This window comes from Cetorhinus maximus, chromosome 6, assembly GCF_964194155.1.
Source record: "Cetorhinus maximus chromosome 6, sCetMax3.hap1.1, whole genome shotgun sequence".
In the NCBI taxonomy this organism is placed as follows: Eukaryota; Metazoa; Chordata; class Chondrichthyes; order Lamniformes; family Cetorhinidae; genus Cetorhinus; species Cetorhinus maximus.
The window spans coordinates 2,337,244-2,355,123 of record NC_135884.1 but is presented as its reverse complement, the minus strand read 5'-3'; the positions used below and the strand labels follow the sequence as shown (position 1 = coordinate 2,355,123).

The following is a 17,880-nucleotide window of genomic DNA, read 5'->3' as shown; positions in this document are numbered from 1 at the left end:
GCTCGTTCACTCATGTCATTTCGGGTTGGGAAGCTGCCGCCCTTACCCGGTCTCAGCCTATTTGTGACTCCAGTCTCCAGTTTACTCTCAACTACCCTCCTGAAGTAGCTTAGTGAGCCATTCGTTTCAAGAAGGCAGCTCACCACCATCTGATCAGGCCACCCAGGAAGGGGCAATAAATAGTCATTTGATTGCACAGAACTTGAGTATTGCTGAGAAAGGAGATATTTATTATCAAACCTTTTCGTCTTGCACCCATCAGGGACAATCGCAAGAAGACTAATGTCAGGGGAAACAACATATTTATACTGTATGAGAAGAGAGTGCTGATTGGTTGGCAAGTGGACTCTGATTGGTAGAGGCATTTCCATGGAGAATGCACCAGTTGATGGTGACTGACAGTTAACTGCCTAGCACTGTTTGCCATTTAAGCCAGGCAGCTTGACTCTGATTGGTCAAAACATTGCCCCGGGGAATCGACCAGTGAACGGCTGCCACTTAGTTTGTTTCACTGAAACAGGCGCAATGTGTGTACATTTTTGCGAAAGAACATGAAGATTAATGAATGAACACATCTTTTACAGAGTTCTATGATTCAATCCTCAAGTACTATCAGGAGTCCTGTGAGGCAGAGAAGGTGGTGAATGGGTCAGTATCTGGCCCACACAGCCTGGTGGAACAGTCACAGGGCACAAGGCAAGAAACCGAGAGGCTCCTGCAGCAGCAGGGAAACACCTTCAGAAAGTCAACAGCTGCTCACAGAAAACAGCTGAAGGATTTGGAGAGTAAAGTCCAGCAGCTGACAGTGGAAAGCATCAATGAGAAGGTTAGGAAGCAAATCTCATTCTTACAGCTTGGCAGTAGTGGAGCCCTAATAACTAGCCTCAGAGAGTTCAGCTTCAACTCACACTGTGCAGTGACCCCTGGAGTGATTGCGAATGTACGTGTGTGTGTGTGTGTGTCATTGTACGAATGTGTGTGAGACTGTGAGCATTTATTTTATTCATTCAAGGGATGTTGGCTTCACTGGCTGGGCCAGCATTTATTGCCCATCCCTAATTGCCCTTGAGAAGGTGGTGGTGAGCTGCCTTCTTGAACCGCTGCAGTCCATGTGGTGTAGGTACACCCACAGTGCTGTTAGGGAGGGAGTTCCAGGATTTTGACCCAGCGACAGTGAAGGAACGGCGATATATTTCCAAGTCAGGATGGTGAGAGACTTGGAGGAGAACTTCCAGGTGGTGGTGTTCCCATGTATGTGGTACCATCATTCTAGATGGTAATGGTCACAGGTTTGGAAGGTGCTGTCTTAAAGAGCCTTGGTGAGTTCCTGCAGTGCATCTTGTAGATGGTACACACACTGCTGCTACTGTGCATCAGTGGTGGAGGGAGTGAATGTTTGTGGAAGGGGTACTAATCAAGCAGGCTGCTTTGTCCTGGATGGTGTCAAGCTTCTTGAATGCTGTGGGAGCTGCACTCATCCAGGCAAGTGGGGAGTATTCCATCACACTCCTGACTTGTGCCTTGTAGATGACGGACAGGCTTTGAGGAGTCAGGAGGTGAGTTACTCGTCACACAATTCTTAGCTCTGATCTGCACTTGTAGCCACAGTATTTATATGGCTAGTCCAGTTCAGTTTCTGGTCAATGGTAACCGAATGTTACTTGCGCGAATATTACTTGCCTCTTGTCAGCCCAAGCCTGGATATTGTCCAGGTCTTGCTGCATTTAGACATGGACTGCTTCAGTATCTGAGGAGTTGCGAATGGTGCTAAACATTGTGCAATCATCAGTGAACATCCCCACTTCTGACCTTATGATGGAAGGAAGGTCACTGATGAAGCAACTGAAGATGCTTGGGCCTAGGACACTACCCTTAAATCTTTGAAAAAAATGTCTGGAGTGGTAAAAAGATTGCTTGCTATTTCACTCTGCCTGTTAACATAAGCATGAGGGCTTCTGCATGACTGATTTCATAACCATCCATTACCACAGCAGGATGCCTGCCATTTCACAGTTTAATTGAAAGCTACAAGTGGTTATAGACTCTTTGAAGTGGGACTATGAATTCCAATGGCTGTTATTGGGGATTATGTACTTAAATGAAATGTTTGTTCTTGTAAGGCTTTATTTATTTGAAGGAATGTAAATGTAGTAAATGTGTTTTTAGGAGTGTTTTTTTCAGTATAGTGAAGTCTGCAATAAACACTTAGAACTTTATCTCAGGTCTGCATGAGTCCAGAGGTACTAGGTGAGTTGACATGTGACAGTATTGACAGAGGGATCACAGGAATGTGTCAGTATTTACAGGGAGTCCCCAGGAGTGTGAGAGTATTTACAGGGGTCTCCAGGAGTCAGTCAATATATACAGAGGATCCCGGTGGGGGGGGTGTCAGTATTTATAAGGGATCCAGTATTTGGTAATCAGTTTGCCCCTCCCTAGCTCTGTAATTGGCTCCAACCAGAGCCGCCCTGCCCTCACTCCGTTCTCTCCATTCCACCAATTCCAGTTCTGGCCTCTCACATATCCTTAATTTTAATTACTTCACCATTGGCAGCTGCAGCTTTAGTGTCTCCATTTCTTGACCCCACTCTCCTCCTTTATGACGCTCCTTAAAAGCAACTTTTGACCTTTGAGGCACCCCTTCTTTGACTCCACATCTTATTTTGGCTGTTTATGCCTCTGCAAAGCGCATGGGATTTTTCTTACTTAAAAATTGTTGTAAAAATGTAAGTTATTGTTTTATCTGTCATTGTGCTGGCTTTGACCCGTCACGGTCATGCTGCTGTTCCATCTCTGACCTTCAGATGGCAGCAGCTGACTGTACCTGGCTGTTGGGTGAAGCAAGCTTTGTTCTGTGTCAATAGGTTTCATCCAATCAATTTGGGAAAGATCATTGGCTCCAGAGAGGTATCATCCATCAGCAGAGACATCTGTATGTCTCGAGCGAAGGCCTAGGGTTCCAACAAAAAATAAAGTTTCTAGGAATCAGTTAACAAATCCAATGGTATCATGAATGTAAGCAGTTAAACCAGAGTCTTGAATCACCGAATTATACAACACAGGAACAGGGCTGTTTAGCCCATTATACCTATTTCTTATTCTTTGAAAGAACTATCCAATTAGAGTCATGGAGCCACAGAGTCATTACAACTCAATAGGAGACCATTCGGCCCATCGAGCTCATGACAGATTTCCTATTTCCCCGCTTTACCCCCTTGTCCCTGTAAGGTTATATTCCCTAAGTGCCCATCCAATTTCCTTTTAAAATCGATGGTTACCTGAAGCAGTCCATGTCCAAATGCAGCAAGACCTGGACAATATCCAGGTTTGGGCTGACAAGTGGCAAGTAACATTCGCGCCACACAAGTGTCAGACAATGACCATCTCCAACAAGAGAGAATCCAACCATCACCCCTTGATGTTCAATGGCATTACCATTACTGAATCCCCCACTATCAACATCCTGGGGGTTACCATTGGCCAGAAACTGAACTGGACTAGCCATATAAATACTGTGGCTACAAGAGCAGTCAGAGGCTAGGAATCCTGCGACATGTAACTCACCTCCTGACTCCCCAAAGCTTGTCCACCATCTACAAGGCACAAGTCAGGAGTGTGATGGAATACTCTCCACTTGCCTGGATGAGTGCAGCTCCCACAACACTCAAGAAGCTTGACACCATCCAGGACAAAGCAGCCCGCTTGATTGGCACCACATCCACAAACATTCACTCCCTCCACCACTAATGCACAGTAGCAGCAGTGTGTACCATCTACAAGATGCACTGCAGGAATTCACCAAGGCTCCTTCGACAGCACCTTCCAAACCCACGACCACTACCATCTAGAAGGACAAGGGCAGCAGATACATGGGAACATCACCACCTGGAAGTTCCTCTCCAAGCCACTCACCATCCTGACTTGGAAATATATCGGCCGTTCCTTCACTGTCACTAGGTCAAAATCCAGGAACTCCCTCCCTAACAGCACTGTGGGTGTACCTACACCACATGGACTGCAGCGGTTCAAGAAGGCAGCTCAGCACCACCTTCTCAAGGGCAACTAGGGATGGACAATAAATGCTGGTCTAGCCAGCGACACCCACATCCCATGAACGAATAAAAATAATCCCCGCTTCCACCACCCTCATGGGCAGCACCTTCCAGCTTTTGACCACTCGCTGCCTAAAAAAGTTCTTCCTCAGAACCCCCCTTCATCGCTTGCTTAAAACATTAAATCTAATGAGAGCAGCTTTTCTGTGTCGAGCAGAGGTGCTGATGACATCCCTCCTAAGAGACTGTTAAGCTGTAGTTGAAGTTCATGGAATTGGAGGGAAATGATTGGCCTGGTTTGGAAACTGGTTGAGTAGCAGGAGACAAGGAATGGAGATAATAAGCAGGTACTCTAACTGGCAGAATGTAACTAGTGGTGTCCCACAAGGATCTGTGTTGTCACCTTAATGATTCTCGCTGATTATTAACGACTTAGATGATGGGTAGGAAGTCAGATATCCAGATTTGCCAATGACACAACATTGGTGACCTAGCAAGCAGTGTGGTTGGACACGTCATAGAGAGATTCACAGATCAAGTGAACCAGTGAAACTGTCATAAATCGATTTCAATATGAGGTCATCCATTTTAGACTTAAATGATGAAAAGCTAGAAGCACTGGAAGCCTAAAGAGACTTGGGGGTCCGGGCACACATTAAGATGCCCTGAACATGTTTAGAATATAACCAAAAAAAGCTAATGGATTGCTGGCCTTTCTATCTAGAGGAATGTAATACAGTGTGCGGAAATAACGCATCAGCCATACAAAGCCCTAGTTACAAAGCCCTTGTCTTTAGCTGTTCTGGGTGCCACATCTTAGGAAAGATATATTGCCCTCAAAGGGAGCTCAGCATAGATTTACTGGAATGGAACCAGGACTCAAAGGGTTAAATTACAAGGGGAGAATAAACGAGTTCTGGAATTTAAAAGGTTAAGGGCGGTTTGATCGAAGTGTTTAAGATATTCAGGGGAACTAAGGTCAATCGACAGAAACTGGCTGGGAAGTCTGGGTCTAAGGGGGAGTCTGGGTCTAAGGGGGAGGCCGGTGGCATAGTGGAATTGTCGCTGACTCATATCCCTGGGTGAGGATCTGGGTTCAAATCCCACCATGGTAGATGGTAAAATTTGAATTCCATGAATATCTGGAATTAAAAGTCTGATGATGACTGCTGCTCAATCAGTTTCCAAACCATTGTCAATTGATGTAAAAACCCTTCTGGTTCACTAATGTCCTTTAGGGAATAAAATCTGCTGTCCTTACCTGGTCTGGCCTACATGTGACTCCAGACCCACAGCAATGTGGTTGACTCTTAAGTGCCCCCTGAACAAGGGCAATTAGGGATGGGCAGTAAATGCTGGCCTATTCATCCCATGAGTGAATAAAAAAATGGCAATTGATGCTAGATCAATCGTTAGTTTTGAATCTAAGATTGATAAATTTTTGTTCACTAAAGTTATTAAGAAATTTAGAGCAAAGCAAAAAGTCTTAAATCTGTGTCCCCCAGTCCTTGGACCATCAGCCAATGGGAACAGCTTTTCTTTGTCTACCTCATCTAAACCTGTCATAATCTTGTCCACCTCGGTCAAATCCTCCCTCAATCTCCTTCACTCCAACAACCTCAGCTTCTCCAACCTAACCTTGTAACTAAAATCCCTCATCCCTGGAACCATTCTGGTAAATCTCCTCCACACCCTCTCAAGGACCCTCACACCCTTCCTAAAATATGATGTAATGTAGGAAATGCAGCAGCCAACTCATGCACAGCAAGATCCCACAAACAGCAAATGTGAAAAATGACAGATAATTTTTGTTTTAGGGATGTTCTTTGAGGGATAAATATTGGCTGCAGGTCACTGGGGAGAACTCCCCTGTCATTGGCACCTTTTAGGTCCAGCAGTGCTACACTCCTTCATACTGCACTGGAATGTCATAGAATCCAAAAGTGATAAAGCACAGAGGGACCATTTGACCCATCACACATGTGCCAGCCCTTTAAAAAGCAATTAGTCCCACTCCCCTGACCCTTCCCCATTGCCCTGTAAATATTTCCCTTCAAGTATTTATCCATTGTCAGGCTGGATTTTGTTGCTGAAGTGGGATTTGAACTGACAATCTTCTGACTCACAGGTGAGAGAGAGAGGGAATGCGACCCACTGAGTTACAACCAATAATTCATGATATCAGGAACAGGATTTGGTCATTCAGCCCTCAGCTCTATTGCCTGCCCACACAGTGCTTTCCCTCCATCTCCTTATGTGCCGGAGTGACCCTCCGTGCAGTATCCTTCCTCACCATGTTTACCGTCTCGTTCCAGGTGTGCGGGTCGTCCAGTGGGCAGGACTGTGCCACAGACCCGTGCGGAGGTGCCAACTGCCGGGACAGCTCGGGGAGTCGTCGGTGTGGAGGAGAGCACTGCACCGGGGCTCTCAGTCAGTCGGCAGAGGCACTGCGTATAGCAACCAACTCAACGATCGCACTCCATGATACTCAGCACCAACTCGATGCTGTCTCTAAAAAGGTAGGTGGAGTGGGGGGGGTCAGGGGAGGAAGAGAGCTGGAGAATGAGGTGTAGATGGAGAGTGAGGGGGAAAGAGAGATAAAAATGTGAAGGGGGGAAAGAAGGAGGAGCAGAGAATTGGGGGAGCTGGGGGGGTGGGTGGAAGTGATGGGGAGGGGGAGGAATAGGGGAGAGGGAGGAGGAGGAGAAGGGAAGGGGAGAGGAAGAATCGTGGGAAACCCTCGGTTGAGTGATGTGAGGAGGTTTGATTTTAACTTCCTGAAATCAGGATTAAAGGGGCAGTAACAGCCTCTGAATGGGAAGGTATGGGCACAATTAAGACTTTGGGCACCAACTTTTCAGGGCATTAAGCTCCTTTAATTATGCAGATTAGATGTACAGAAGTCCCTGGCTGCTACCCAGATAAAGTACGTCATACAGTGGGCTCAGACCTCTCTGATCACCTCCACAGGAGACAGAGTCAGAAACACACATCTCCACTTCCTATAGATGGAACATGAGGAGGAGTCACTGTGTAGCATGGCTAAAATCAGAGGTCATAACCACAGCCCAGGAATTCTCCTTCTCCCATCCAACACGCTTTGATTGCGATCCTACCCGCAGTCAGTCAAGAAACTGTTCCAATGCCGGGTGGGAACCTGGAGACATCTCTTTTGCCGCCTGTAATTCAGGAGGTTCTGTTTGAACGAGGCCCTGGTCCTGGTACGGGGAGTGGGGGCGCCTGTGCAATTCCTGCTGGGTGATGGCACAGGTTCCAGGGTGGTGAGTGCACTGGCAAATTGTGCAGGTTACTGACAACCTCCATCCTTCTACAGATCGAAGAGATACAAGGCCAAGCAGACAGTGCAAAATCCCAGGCGGCCAAAACACTGAAGAGAGCAATGGAGGCAAAAAACCTCATCAACAACACAGTGGCCGAACTACGCAAATTCATCAAGACAGTGAAAGACTTTCTCAACGGTGAGTTTACCATAACCATGTTTAACAAGTAGCAGATACAGAGTAAAGCTCCCCATCAAACACTCCCAGGGCAGGTACAGCACAGGGTTAGATACAGAGTAAAGCTCCACAGGTCTCACTTTGTCATATTCAAGTCATATGTTGTACATGAAAAAATTACAGTTGAATTCTCTTTCAGAAAGGATTGAAAAGTGTAGAGAAAGCCAGTTCTTTCCAGTTGCTTTTCTGACCTTGACCAGCAGAGGTTCAAGTGCAGATCTAAATGTCTGTCAAACTAGACACAATTTCTCTGACAATAATGGGCTTATATTTGACACCTCCCCTCGAGTTCTTTTGCCAATTTCCTTAACTCTGTTTCTCTGGACATTGCCCTGAGGAATGAACCAGTGAATGGCTGTCACTTATTTTGTTTAGCTGAAACAGGTGCAATGTGTGTACATGTTCTTTCTGTCTGCAAGGAACAGATATTAGTTTATGTAGCTTCCAGTACACACAAGTGCACCACATTGCAAGCCAGACTGACAATCTGAAATTGGTTGTCAGTGTAATTTTTAGCACACAGGATTATTTAGCAAATGTTGGCCAACCGCGGAATCACATCTAATGTTGGACACTGTGTCTTGAGTTTTGCAAGCACGGGCTGGTTGGGTATGGTCTGTATCCTGTCCATTGCGAGCAGTGGAAGGGACATGGTGCTGGATACGATCTGCCAATCAGCACTCTCTTCTGATGCAGTATAAAGTTGTTGCTTCCCCTGACATTGGTATTTTCTTGTGAATTGGCCTGATGAGTGCAAGGCGAAAAGCTTCAACAAACAGGCTTGAGGGGCTGAGTGGCCTACTCCTTTTTTCAGCAATACTCAAGTCCTGTACAACCAAACAACTATTTATTTACTCTATCAAAATCCTTCATAATTTTGAACACCTCTATTAAGCCTGCTCTTATCCTGCTCTGCTCTAAGTTTATCTTCAGGAAAGGTTGTAAAGATAAGCCCAGCAACTATAGGGCAGTCAGTTTAACAACTGTGGTGGGGAAACTTCTAGCAAACATAATCCGGGCAAACCCACCTTTGCGAGTTCATTAAGGATTTGCTAAGAGAAAACCATGCTTAACTAATTTGCTGGAGTTTTTTTGATGTGGTAATGGAAGGGCTGATGAGGGTAATGTGGTTTACATGGACTTGCAAAAGGCATTTGATAAAGAGCCACACAATAGACTTGTGAGCAAAGTTCAGGGAATAACTGGGGCAGCAGTAACACGGATCCAAAATTGGCTGAGTGACAGGGAACAGAGAGTAGTGGTGAATGGTTGTTTTTCAGACTGGATGGTGGAGTTCTCCAGGAGTTGGAGATAGGATACAGAACAATGACCAAGACCTTGGTGTACACGCCACAATTTCAAAATTTGCAGATGACCTGGAACTTGCAAACATTGTGAACTGTGAGGAGGAATATGTGGAACTTCAAAAGGACATACATTCATACATACAAATTTGGAGCAGGAGTAGGCCACTCAGCCCCTCCCTCAAGCCTGCTCTGCCATTCAATAAGATCATGGCTGATCTGATTGTAACCTCAACCCCACAATCCCGCCTACGCCCAATAACTTTTCACCCCCTTGTTAATCAAGAATCAATCCAGCTCTGCCTTAAAAATATTCAAGACTCTGCTTCCACCGCTTTTTGTCTTCCTGCCAAAATAGACAATTTCCCATTGGCCCACATTATACTCCATTTGCCAGATTTTTGCTCACTCACTTAACCTACCTGTATCCCTTTGCAGCCTCCTTATGTCCTCTTCACAACTTACTTTCCTACCTATCTTTGTGTCATCAGCAAATTTAGCAACCATTCCTTTGGTCCCTTCATCCAAGTCATTCATATAAATTGTAAAAAGACATACACAGGGTCAATGGAATGGGTGGACAAGCAGCAGATGAACTTAATGCAGAGAAGCAAGAAGTGATTCATTTTGGTAGAAAAAGCACCGAGAAACAGTATAAAATAAAGGGTACAACTCTAAAGGGGGTGCAGGGACACAGGGACCTGGGGGTTTATGTGCATAAGTCATTGAAGGTGTCAGGACAGGCTGAGAGCGCAGTTAATAAATCATACGGGATCTTGGGCTTTATGACTAGGGCTTATAGAGTACAAAAACAAGGAGGTTATAATGAACCTGTATAAAACACTGGTTCCTCCTCAACTGGAGTATCGCATCCAGTTCTGGGTACTGCACTTTAAGAAGGATGTGAAGGCTTTAGAGACAGTGCAGAAAAGATTCATGAGAATGGTTCCAGGGGTCAGTTATGAAGATAGATTGGAGAAGCTAGGGCTGTTTTCCTTAGAGAAGAGAAGGTGGAGAGGAGATTTGATAGAGGTGTTCAAAATCATGAGGGCTTTGGATAGTGTAAAGAGGGAGAAACTGTTCCCATTGGTGGAGGGATTGAGAAGCAGAGGTAATTGGTAAACAAAGCAATGGCAACATAAGGAAAAGCTTTTTCACACAGCGAGTGGTTAGGGTCTGGAATGTGCTGCCAGAGTGTGGTAGAAGCAAGTTCAATCCGTGGAATTCAATAGGGAATTGGATCATTATCTGAAATGGAAAAATGTGCAGGGTTACAGGGAAATGGTGGGGGAAGCGGCAGTACCTGAACTGCTCTTGTAGAGAGCTGGCACGGACACGGTGGCCAGAATGGCCTCCTGTGCTGTCACCATTCTATGATTCTATTCTATGATTCTAAGGAGAACAGTCCCAGCTTCTCCAGTCTCTCCACGTAACTAAAGACGCTCATTCCTGGTGGCATTCTCGTAAAGCCCCTCTCCAAGGCCTTGACATCCTTCCTAAAGTGTGATGCCCAGAACTGGACAGAATTCTCCAGCTGGGTCTAACTAGTGTTTTATAAAGGTTCATCATTACTAACTTGCTTTTGTACTCTACTTCTCTATTTACAAAGCCCAGGATCCCGGAGCCATTTTGACAGCTAATATCAGAGAAAGCCAGTCACTTCCTGTTGGGTTCTTTCAACTTTGGTATTCTGATTCCTCCCCATTTATAAGCAGCTGTCACCAAGGGACAACATTTCCTCAGCAATTAGCTTTCAATTGAACTTGGGCTTCAACTAGCAGAGGCTGAACACTAACTCTCTGATACTTCCTCCTAACTGCACCTAGACCATGACCCAACCATTGAACATCAAGCCATTGTTTCCAGGATTGTCACTGACCTCATCCCCTCTGGAGACCTTCCCTCCACTGCCTCGAACCTCATAGTTCCCCAACATCAAAGTGCCCGCTTCTACTCCTTGCCCAAGATCCACAAATGGGGCTCCTCAGTTTCTGACCTTAAACGACCCATGCAGCTTTGAAGTTGACTCTGCTTAGCAGCAGAATGCTACATGTACATTGTATTGAACCCAACTGGCTGTGATGAGCAATGCCAGGGGGGAGCTGTTTAGGAGGTTCATCCTGACTGAATGTTGATTGTGTGGGATTGTGTTCCAGAGGAAGGTGCGGACCCAGAAAGCATCGACCTGCTCGCCAACCTGGTCCTGAACATCTCCTTCCCTGTCAGCTCGCTGGACATTCGGAAGATTGTGCAGGAAATTAAAGACACCATGGGGCGTGTCAAGGATGTCGACACAATCCTCAACGACACAGCCCGGAATCTGCAGATTGCTCAACAACTGGCAAAACAGGCGGAGAAAGTGAAGTTAGTGTTTGTGTAACATGGGGGGGGTGGGAGGGGAAGCGGGGAGAGACTGGGAGGGGGAGTGGAATAGGAATATGATCAAGGGAGGGAAGGGAAAACAGTGGGGAGGAAGAGATATAGGCGGATGGGGAGGGGGGGCGGACAAACACATAGGACATGATAGAGAGAAGAATGGAGGTACGGGGGGTGGGGAGAGGTGGAGGAGAGGGAAGAGTGAGGAAGGAAATGGGAGCAAGGGTTAAAGAGGAAGGAAAATTAGCTCCTGATCAAGGTGCAGTAACCCCTGGGATTTGGCTGGTGAGAGAATTCAGAGCACAGTGATACCTGTCGTGCTTGAATTGCCTGCCGGTACTCGTGTGTAGAAATAAAACTCGGAGAAGACAGCAAAGAGCAGTGACATCCGAAATCTTCCATGAAAATAATTCCTCCCATTTCCTTTAAAGCCCAATTACCACATCCTTACCCAACTACCCCCCGCAGCACCATCCCCCAACTCTCTTCACCCAGCTCCCTGCCCCCGCACCCTCCCCCAGCTCCCTCCCCCAGCACCCTCCTCCCACACCCTCCCCCAGCTCCCTCCCTCCGCACCCTCACCCAGCTCCCTCCTCCCACACCCTCACCCAGCTCCCTCCTCCCACACCCTCACCCAGCTCCCTCCTCCCACACCCTCACCCAGCTCCCTCCTCCCACACCCTCACCCAGCTCCCTCCCCCCACACCCTCACCCAGCTCCCTCCCCCCACACCCTCACCCAGCTCCCTCCTCCCACACCCTCACCCAGCTCCCTCCTCCCACACCCTCACCCAGCTCCCTCCTCCCACGTCCTCACCCAGCTCCCTCCCACCGCACCCTCCCCCAGCTCCCTCCTCCCACACCCTCCCCCAGCTCCCTCCTCCCACACCCTCCCCCAGCTCCCTCCCTCCGCACCCTCCCCCAGCTCCCTCCCCCCGCACCCTCCCCCAGCTCCCTCCCCCCGCACCCTCCCCCAGCTCCCTCCCCTAGCACCCTCCCTCAGCTCCCTCCCCTCGCACCCTCCATCAGCTCCCTCCCTCCGCACCCTCACCCAGCTCCCTCTTCCCACACCCTCACCCAGCTCCCTCCCCCCGCACCCTCCCCCAGCTCCCTCACCCTGCCCCCCTCACCTAGCTCCCTCCTCCCACACCCTCCCCCAGCTCCCTCCCTCCGCACCCTCACCCAGCTCCCTCCCTCCGCACCCTTCCCCAGCTCCCTCCTGCCACACCCTCCCCCAGCTCCCTCCCTCCACACCCTACCCCAGCTCCCTCCCTCCACACCCTCCCCCAGGTCCCCCCCTCCGCACCCTCCCCCAGAACCCCCCCTCCGCACCCTCATGCAGCTCCCTCACCCCGCCCCCTCACCCTGCCCCCTCACCCCGCCCCCTCACCCCACCCTCTGCCTCCACTCCTCCTCTTGTCCCCTTGCCCCAATTCCTCATTTCGACCCGGAGTGACCTGCATTGCCAGAAGCCACAGTTGCATAAGTTTCTGGAAGACATGTCTTTGTGTTTTGATTAAGAGGAGTTTGAGTCTTTGCATGTTTCAGTTTGATCATCTGTGTGTTTGAGTTTGAGGGTTTCTCTCAGGGTTTGTTTGGTAGAGTTTAAGGGTTTGTGTGTTTTTTCCGCCCACATTGTTGATTTGGATTCTTTCTGTGTTTTTCAGGAATCGAGCCACTGAGGTGAAAGGTAATGTAACTGAGGCAAAGCGCAGCATTGACGCTGTCAACTCCAAACTGGATGTAGTTGAGAAATCCCTGCAAAAGGCCAAAAATATCACATCAGCTGCTGAGGATTCTATTGGGAAGGTATCTGTTTTTCTGTTCCAGGGATTGGGGTACAGCCAGTGTAAAGTTGTTCTAACTGGCCCAATAATCTGCGGAACAGATGTTTGAGAGAGTCCGTTTAGAACAAATCCGGATCAGTAAAGGTGACCATGAAGCTGTTGGACTGTCGTAAAAACCCAACTGTTTCACTGGCCTCCTCCAGGGTAGGAAACCTGATGTCCTGACCCTGTCTGGATCTGTGTCACTCCAGTCCCCACAACATCATGATTGTCTGAGCTCCGAACAAAGGTCCTTGACCTGAAATGCCAACTCTTTTTCTCTCTGCACAGAGGCTGCCAGACCTGCTGAGTTTTTCCAATATTTTCTGTTTTTATATCATGATTGACTCTGATTTGACCCAGAAAACTGTTCCGTTGCATCAAAACAGGGCAACAAAGGATAGGCAATAAATGGCATTCTTACCAGTGATGTCTGCATCCCATGAATGAATAAAAATTAAATTAACAACGAGGAGTTGCAAGGTTTTACCAGTGGAATATCACATATTGACAGAAGTTACAGTTCGTAAACACTCCCAGGGTTAGTGTTTGAGGCAGAAACTGTGTCGACATTGGGAATTGGATGGAGGGTCAGAGGGAAATGTGATCAAGGTTGGATAAATGTGACTGGGACTGTTTGCTCTTGTAGAGGGTAAAGGCTGACACAGATTGGATGGGCCAAATGGTGTGTCTCTATATTATAACTTCTGTGTCTTTCTTCTGAATTATTGTTGAACAGCCTCTCCAGTGTATTTTAGTTATTCCCTCATTTCTTTTAAAATGTTGGAACAGGCTCCTCGTCTTAGGGATTTCTGAATTCTAGATCACATGAAACGTTATCATTGTGTCATCACCATCCCCCGGGCTCCTATAGCAGTTTATATTCTCTACACTTCCCTGGTCAGTGTGAAATTCAGATAAAGGTGGCTCTGGCCTCTTGAGGTTTGTGTGATGAACTGGGTCAAGAAGCAGAGATTTACTACGTTCGCCAACTGTGGCTCTAAACTGAATTATTGGGAAGGCTGAAGCCACTGGGTGGAATTATCCGGCCCCATTGGCAGCAGGCGTCATGGTGGGTGAGAAGGTCAAAAATCGATTTGACATTGTTGTGAAACCAGTTTGCGATCGTGCACTCCACCTGTCAATGACTGGCCGCATTTCCCACAGCCTCACTTCAGGAACCTAATTTCAATACCTTAGCATCTCATTATAACCCCAGCTCACGGAACCATCCCCCCCATGTCAAATTTACCGTCCACGTTGACACTTCATCACACTGCTCTTCACAACTGCCTTTAAAAGGCGTGCACCTGGTGAGCTGAACTTTGAGGGGAACTTGGAGGTGAGTGCACACAACCTTGCACAGTGTTCGCGAGCATCGCTTGTAGGACATCGAGGAGGAGGCGCCGCACATTCTGGGGGTCACAAGCAAGTCACTTTTTCCCGGCTGGCATTGAGTGTAGTGCCAAGGTAAGGGCTCCAGTGTGGGTCAGGCCGGAGGGGAGGCAGGGGCAAAGCAGCACAGACTGAAAGAAGTACACAGGCACGTGTGGGGGGGGGAGGGGGTGGGGATGTGGGGAGGTGGTGGGTGAGGGAAGCGGCCACACACTTGGAAAAACTTGTCAAAAGTGAGCATTCTTCTGCAGCTGAGACTGTTCAGCTGCAGCTCCATTGACAGGCTTGGAGTCGGGCCTCTGAAGCTTTTCTGCCCACTCAAGCAATGTAAAAGCATGAAAGTGCCACCAAATGCTCCAGAACTTTTCATCCCTCGGGTGCAGACTGCAAATTAATGTGCATTTTAGGGGGCAGCAGAACAATTGTCCAACTGGGCAAGTTGTAGAATCCCCTTGTGAAAGGGGCCATGGCGCAGTCACTGGTGGAGGTGGTCACAGCCCCTCGCAATGTCTTTATTCAGGTTTGAACCAGTATCCATCATGGTTCAAGCTAACAGCGCAGCCTTGCAGTGCGGGTTAGGAGAATGCCTGTGCCTGAGCCGAGAGCACAGCATGTAGTCCAGTGGCCAAAGCTGCCGCCAATCGGTCAAGTGGAGGTGGGTGGGGTTTCAGACAGCTACAAAGCGCACTAAACACTGGCCATCCAAGTGGTGGCCAGCACTCTCCTGCATACTCCTGAAGGGACCTTCAGACTTAACCAGGAGAGGTTCTTGGGACACATGTGTTAACCCACTCATCTCTCTCTTTGATCCTGAGGGTGGAGAATATCTGGATCATGGAGCCTGGTGATTTAGCGGTATGCCTCATGGCTGACAGGGAGTAGAGAAGAAGAAGAAGAGAGCGGTGGAGGCATCTGGTTTGGCAAAGGGAGGAGCACCTTCCTCAAGATGAAGGTGCAGCAGGGCCTGCTGCACACGCAGCTGAAGATCCACAGAGAGCCGTAGCTTGTAGGTGCCTCGCTAAACCCAGGGTCAATAGACAGCGTTTGTCATCCCTGCAGATGACCGAGAACCAGAGTCACTGAAGACTGCGCATGTCTAGGGAACTGGTCAGTCACATATGCCACTTACTGCAGGGTTTGGTGCCACGGGGACATGGAGAATATCCATACGAGCATACGAAATAAGAGCAGGAGTAGGCCATTCAGCCCCTCAAGCCTGCTCCACCATTCAATGAGATCATGACTGATCTGTTTGTGTTTTGAATTTCACATTCACCCCGGTAACCTGTGATTCCCTTGCCTAACAAGATTCTATCTACTTCAGCCTTAAAAATATTCAATGACCCCACCTCCACCACCTTCTGAGGCAGAGAGTTCCAAAGTCGCACAACCCTCTGAGAGAAAAAATTTCCCCTCATCTCTGTCCTAAAAGGGCGACCCCTAATTTTAAAACAATGCCCCCTAGTTCTGGACTCACCCACAAGAGGAAACATCCTTTCCATATCCACCTTGTCAAGGCCGTTCAGGATCTTGTATACTTCATTCAAATCACCCCTCACTCTTCTAAACTCTAGTGGAAACAAGCCCAGTCTGTCCAACCTTTCCTCATAAGACAACCCACTCATTCCAGGTATCAATCTAGTAAACCTCCTCTGAACCGCCTCCAATGCATTTACCTCCTTCCTTAAATATGGAGACCAAAACTGCATGCAGAATTCAAGGTGCGGTCTCACCAATGCCCTGTTTAACTGAAGCATTGCATCCTTAGTTTTATGTTCAATTCCTCTTGAAATAAAGGATAGCATTCCATTAGCCTTCTTAATTACTTGTTGTACCTGCATACTAACTTTTTGTGACTCATGTACTAGAACACCTAGATCCCTCTGCACTTCGGAATCATGCAGCCATTCTCCATTTAAGTAATACTCTGCTTTTTTTATTCTTCTTGCCAAAGTGAACAACTTCACATTTTCCTATGTTAAACTCCATTTGCCAGATTTTTGCCCACTCACTCAACCTATCTATGTCAGCCTACAACCTCCTTATGTCATCTTCACAACATACTTTCCTACCTATCTTTGTGTCATCTACAAATTTAGCTACCATGCCTTCACTCTCCTCATCTAAGTCATTGATATAAATTGCAAAAAGTTGAGGCCCCCGTACAGACCCCTGTGGGACTCCACTTGTCACATCCCGCCAATCAGAAAAAGACTCATTAATGTATACTCTCTGTTTCCCGTTAGCCAGCCAATCTTCTATCCAGGCTAATATGTTACCCCCTACACCATGCGCTTTTATTTTCCGCAATAACCTTTGATGTGGCAGCTTACCTTGAGTTTCTCTCAGTGCCCAGCTATAACCTCCTTAATGATCGATTCTAACTCCTTCCCCACAACAGATGTCGAGTTAACTGGCCCATAACTTCCTGTTCTCTGCCTCCCTCCCTCCCTTCTTGAATAGAAGTGTTATATTTGCTACTTTCCAGTCTGTTGGAACCTTTCCAGAATTAAGGCATTTTTGGAAAATTGGCAACAACGCATCTACTACCTCATTAGCCATCTCTTTTAAGATCCTAGGCTGTAGTCCACTGGGACCCGGAGACTTGCCAGCCCACTGCTCCATCTATTTGCTCAGTACCGTTTGCCTAGTGATTTCGATTTCACCAAGTTCCTCTCTCACTCCCATTTCTGATTTACAGCTGTTACTGGAATGTTTTTTATATCCTCTATAATGAAGACACAAGCAAAATATTTGTTCATTTCTTCTGCCATTTCCTTATTATCTACTATTAACTCCCCACTGTCACTCTCTAGAGGACCAACACTCACTTTACTTCTCATTTCCTTTTTAAATACCTGTAGAAACACTTGCTATCCATTTTTACATTTCTAGTTAGTTTCCTCTCATACTCTAATTTCTTACTCCTAATTAACCTTTTAGTCTGAAGAAGAGTCATACAGACTCAAAACGTTAACTCTGTCTTTCTCTCCACAAATGCTGTCAGACCTGCTGAGTTTTTCCAGCATTTTTTGTTTTTGTTTCAGATTTCCAGCATCCGCAGTATTTTGCCTTAACCTTATAGTCATTCTCTGCTGTTCTTTATATTCTGACCAATCATCTGTCCTGTCACTCACCTTTTGCTCAGTTATATGCTTTTTCCATAAGACCATAAGAGATAGTAGCAGAAATTAAGCCATTCGGCCCATCAAGTCTGCTCCGCCATTCAATCATGGCTGATAAGTTTCTCAACCCCATTCTCCCGACTTCTCCCCGTAACCTTTGATCCCCTTACCAATCAAGAACCTATCTATCTCGGTTTTAAATACACTCAATGACCTGGCCTCCACAGCCTTCTGTGGCAATGAATTCCATAGAATCACCACTCTCTGGCTAAAGAAGTTTCTCCT

At 47.3% G+C, this 17,880-nt stretch overlaps 1 protein-coding gene across 3 annotated transcripts in view; it reads left to right on the top strand.

Moving 5' to 3' along the window:
* The window catches only part of lamb2l (laminin, beta 2-like), a 197,170-nt gene that overhangs the window by 169,891 nt on the left and 9,399 nt on the right, over positions 1–17,880 (top strand). For all 3 annotated transcript variants that reach the window (XM_078543090.1, XM_078543089.1, XM_078543091.1), the window contains 5 exons: positions 585–826; positions 6,368–6,571; positions 7,387–7,531; positions 11,031–11,238; positions 12,917–13,058. In XM_078543090.1, coding sequence (XP_078399216.1) covers positions 585–826; positions 6,368–6,571; positions 7,387–7,531; positions 11,031–11,238; positions 12,917–13,058 — 941 coding nt within the window. The remainder of the gene's footprint in view (positions 1–584; positions 827–6,367; positions 6,572–7,386; positions 7,532–11,030; positions 11,239–12,916; positions 13,059–17,880) is intronic.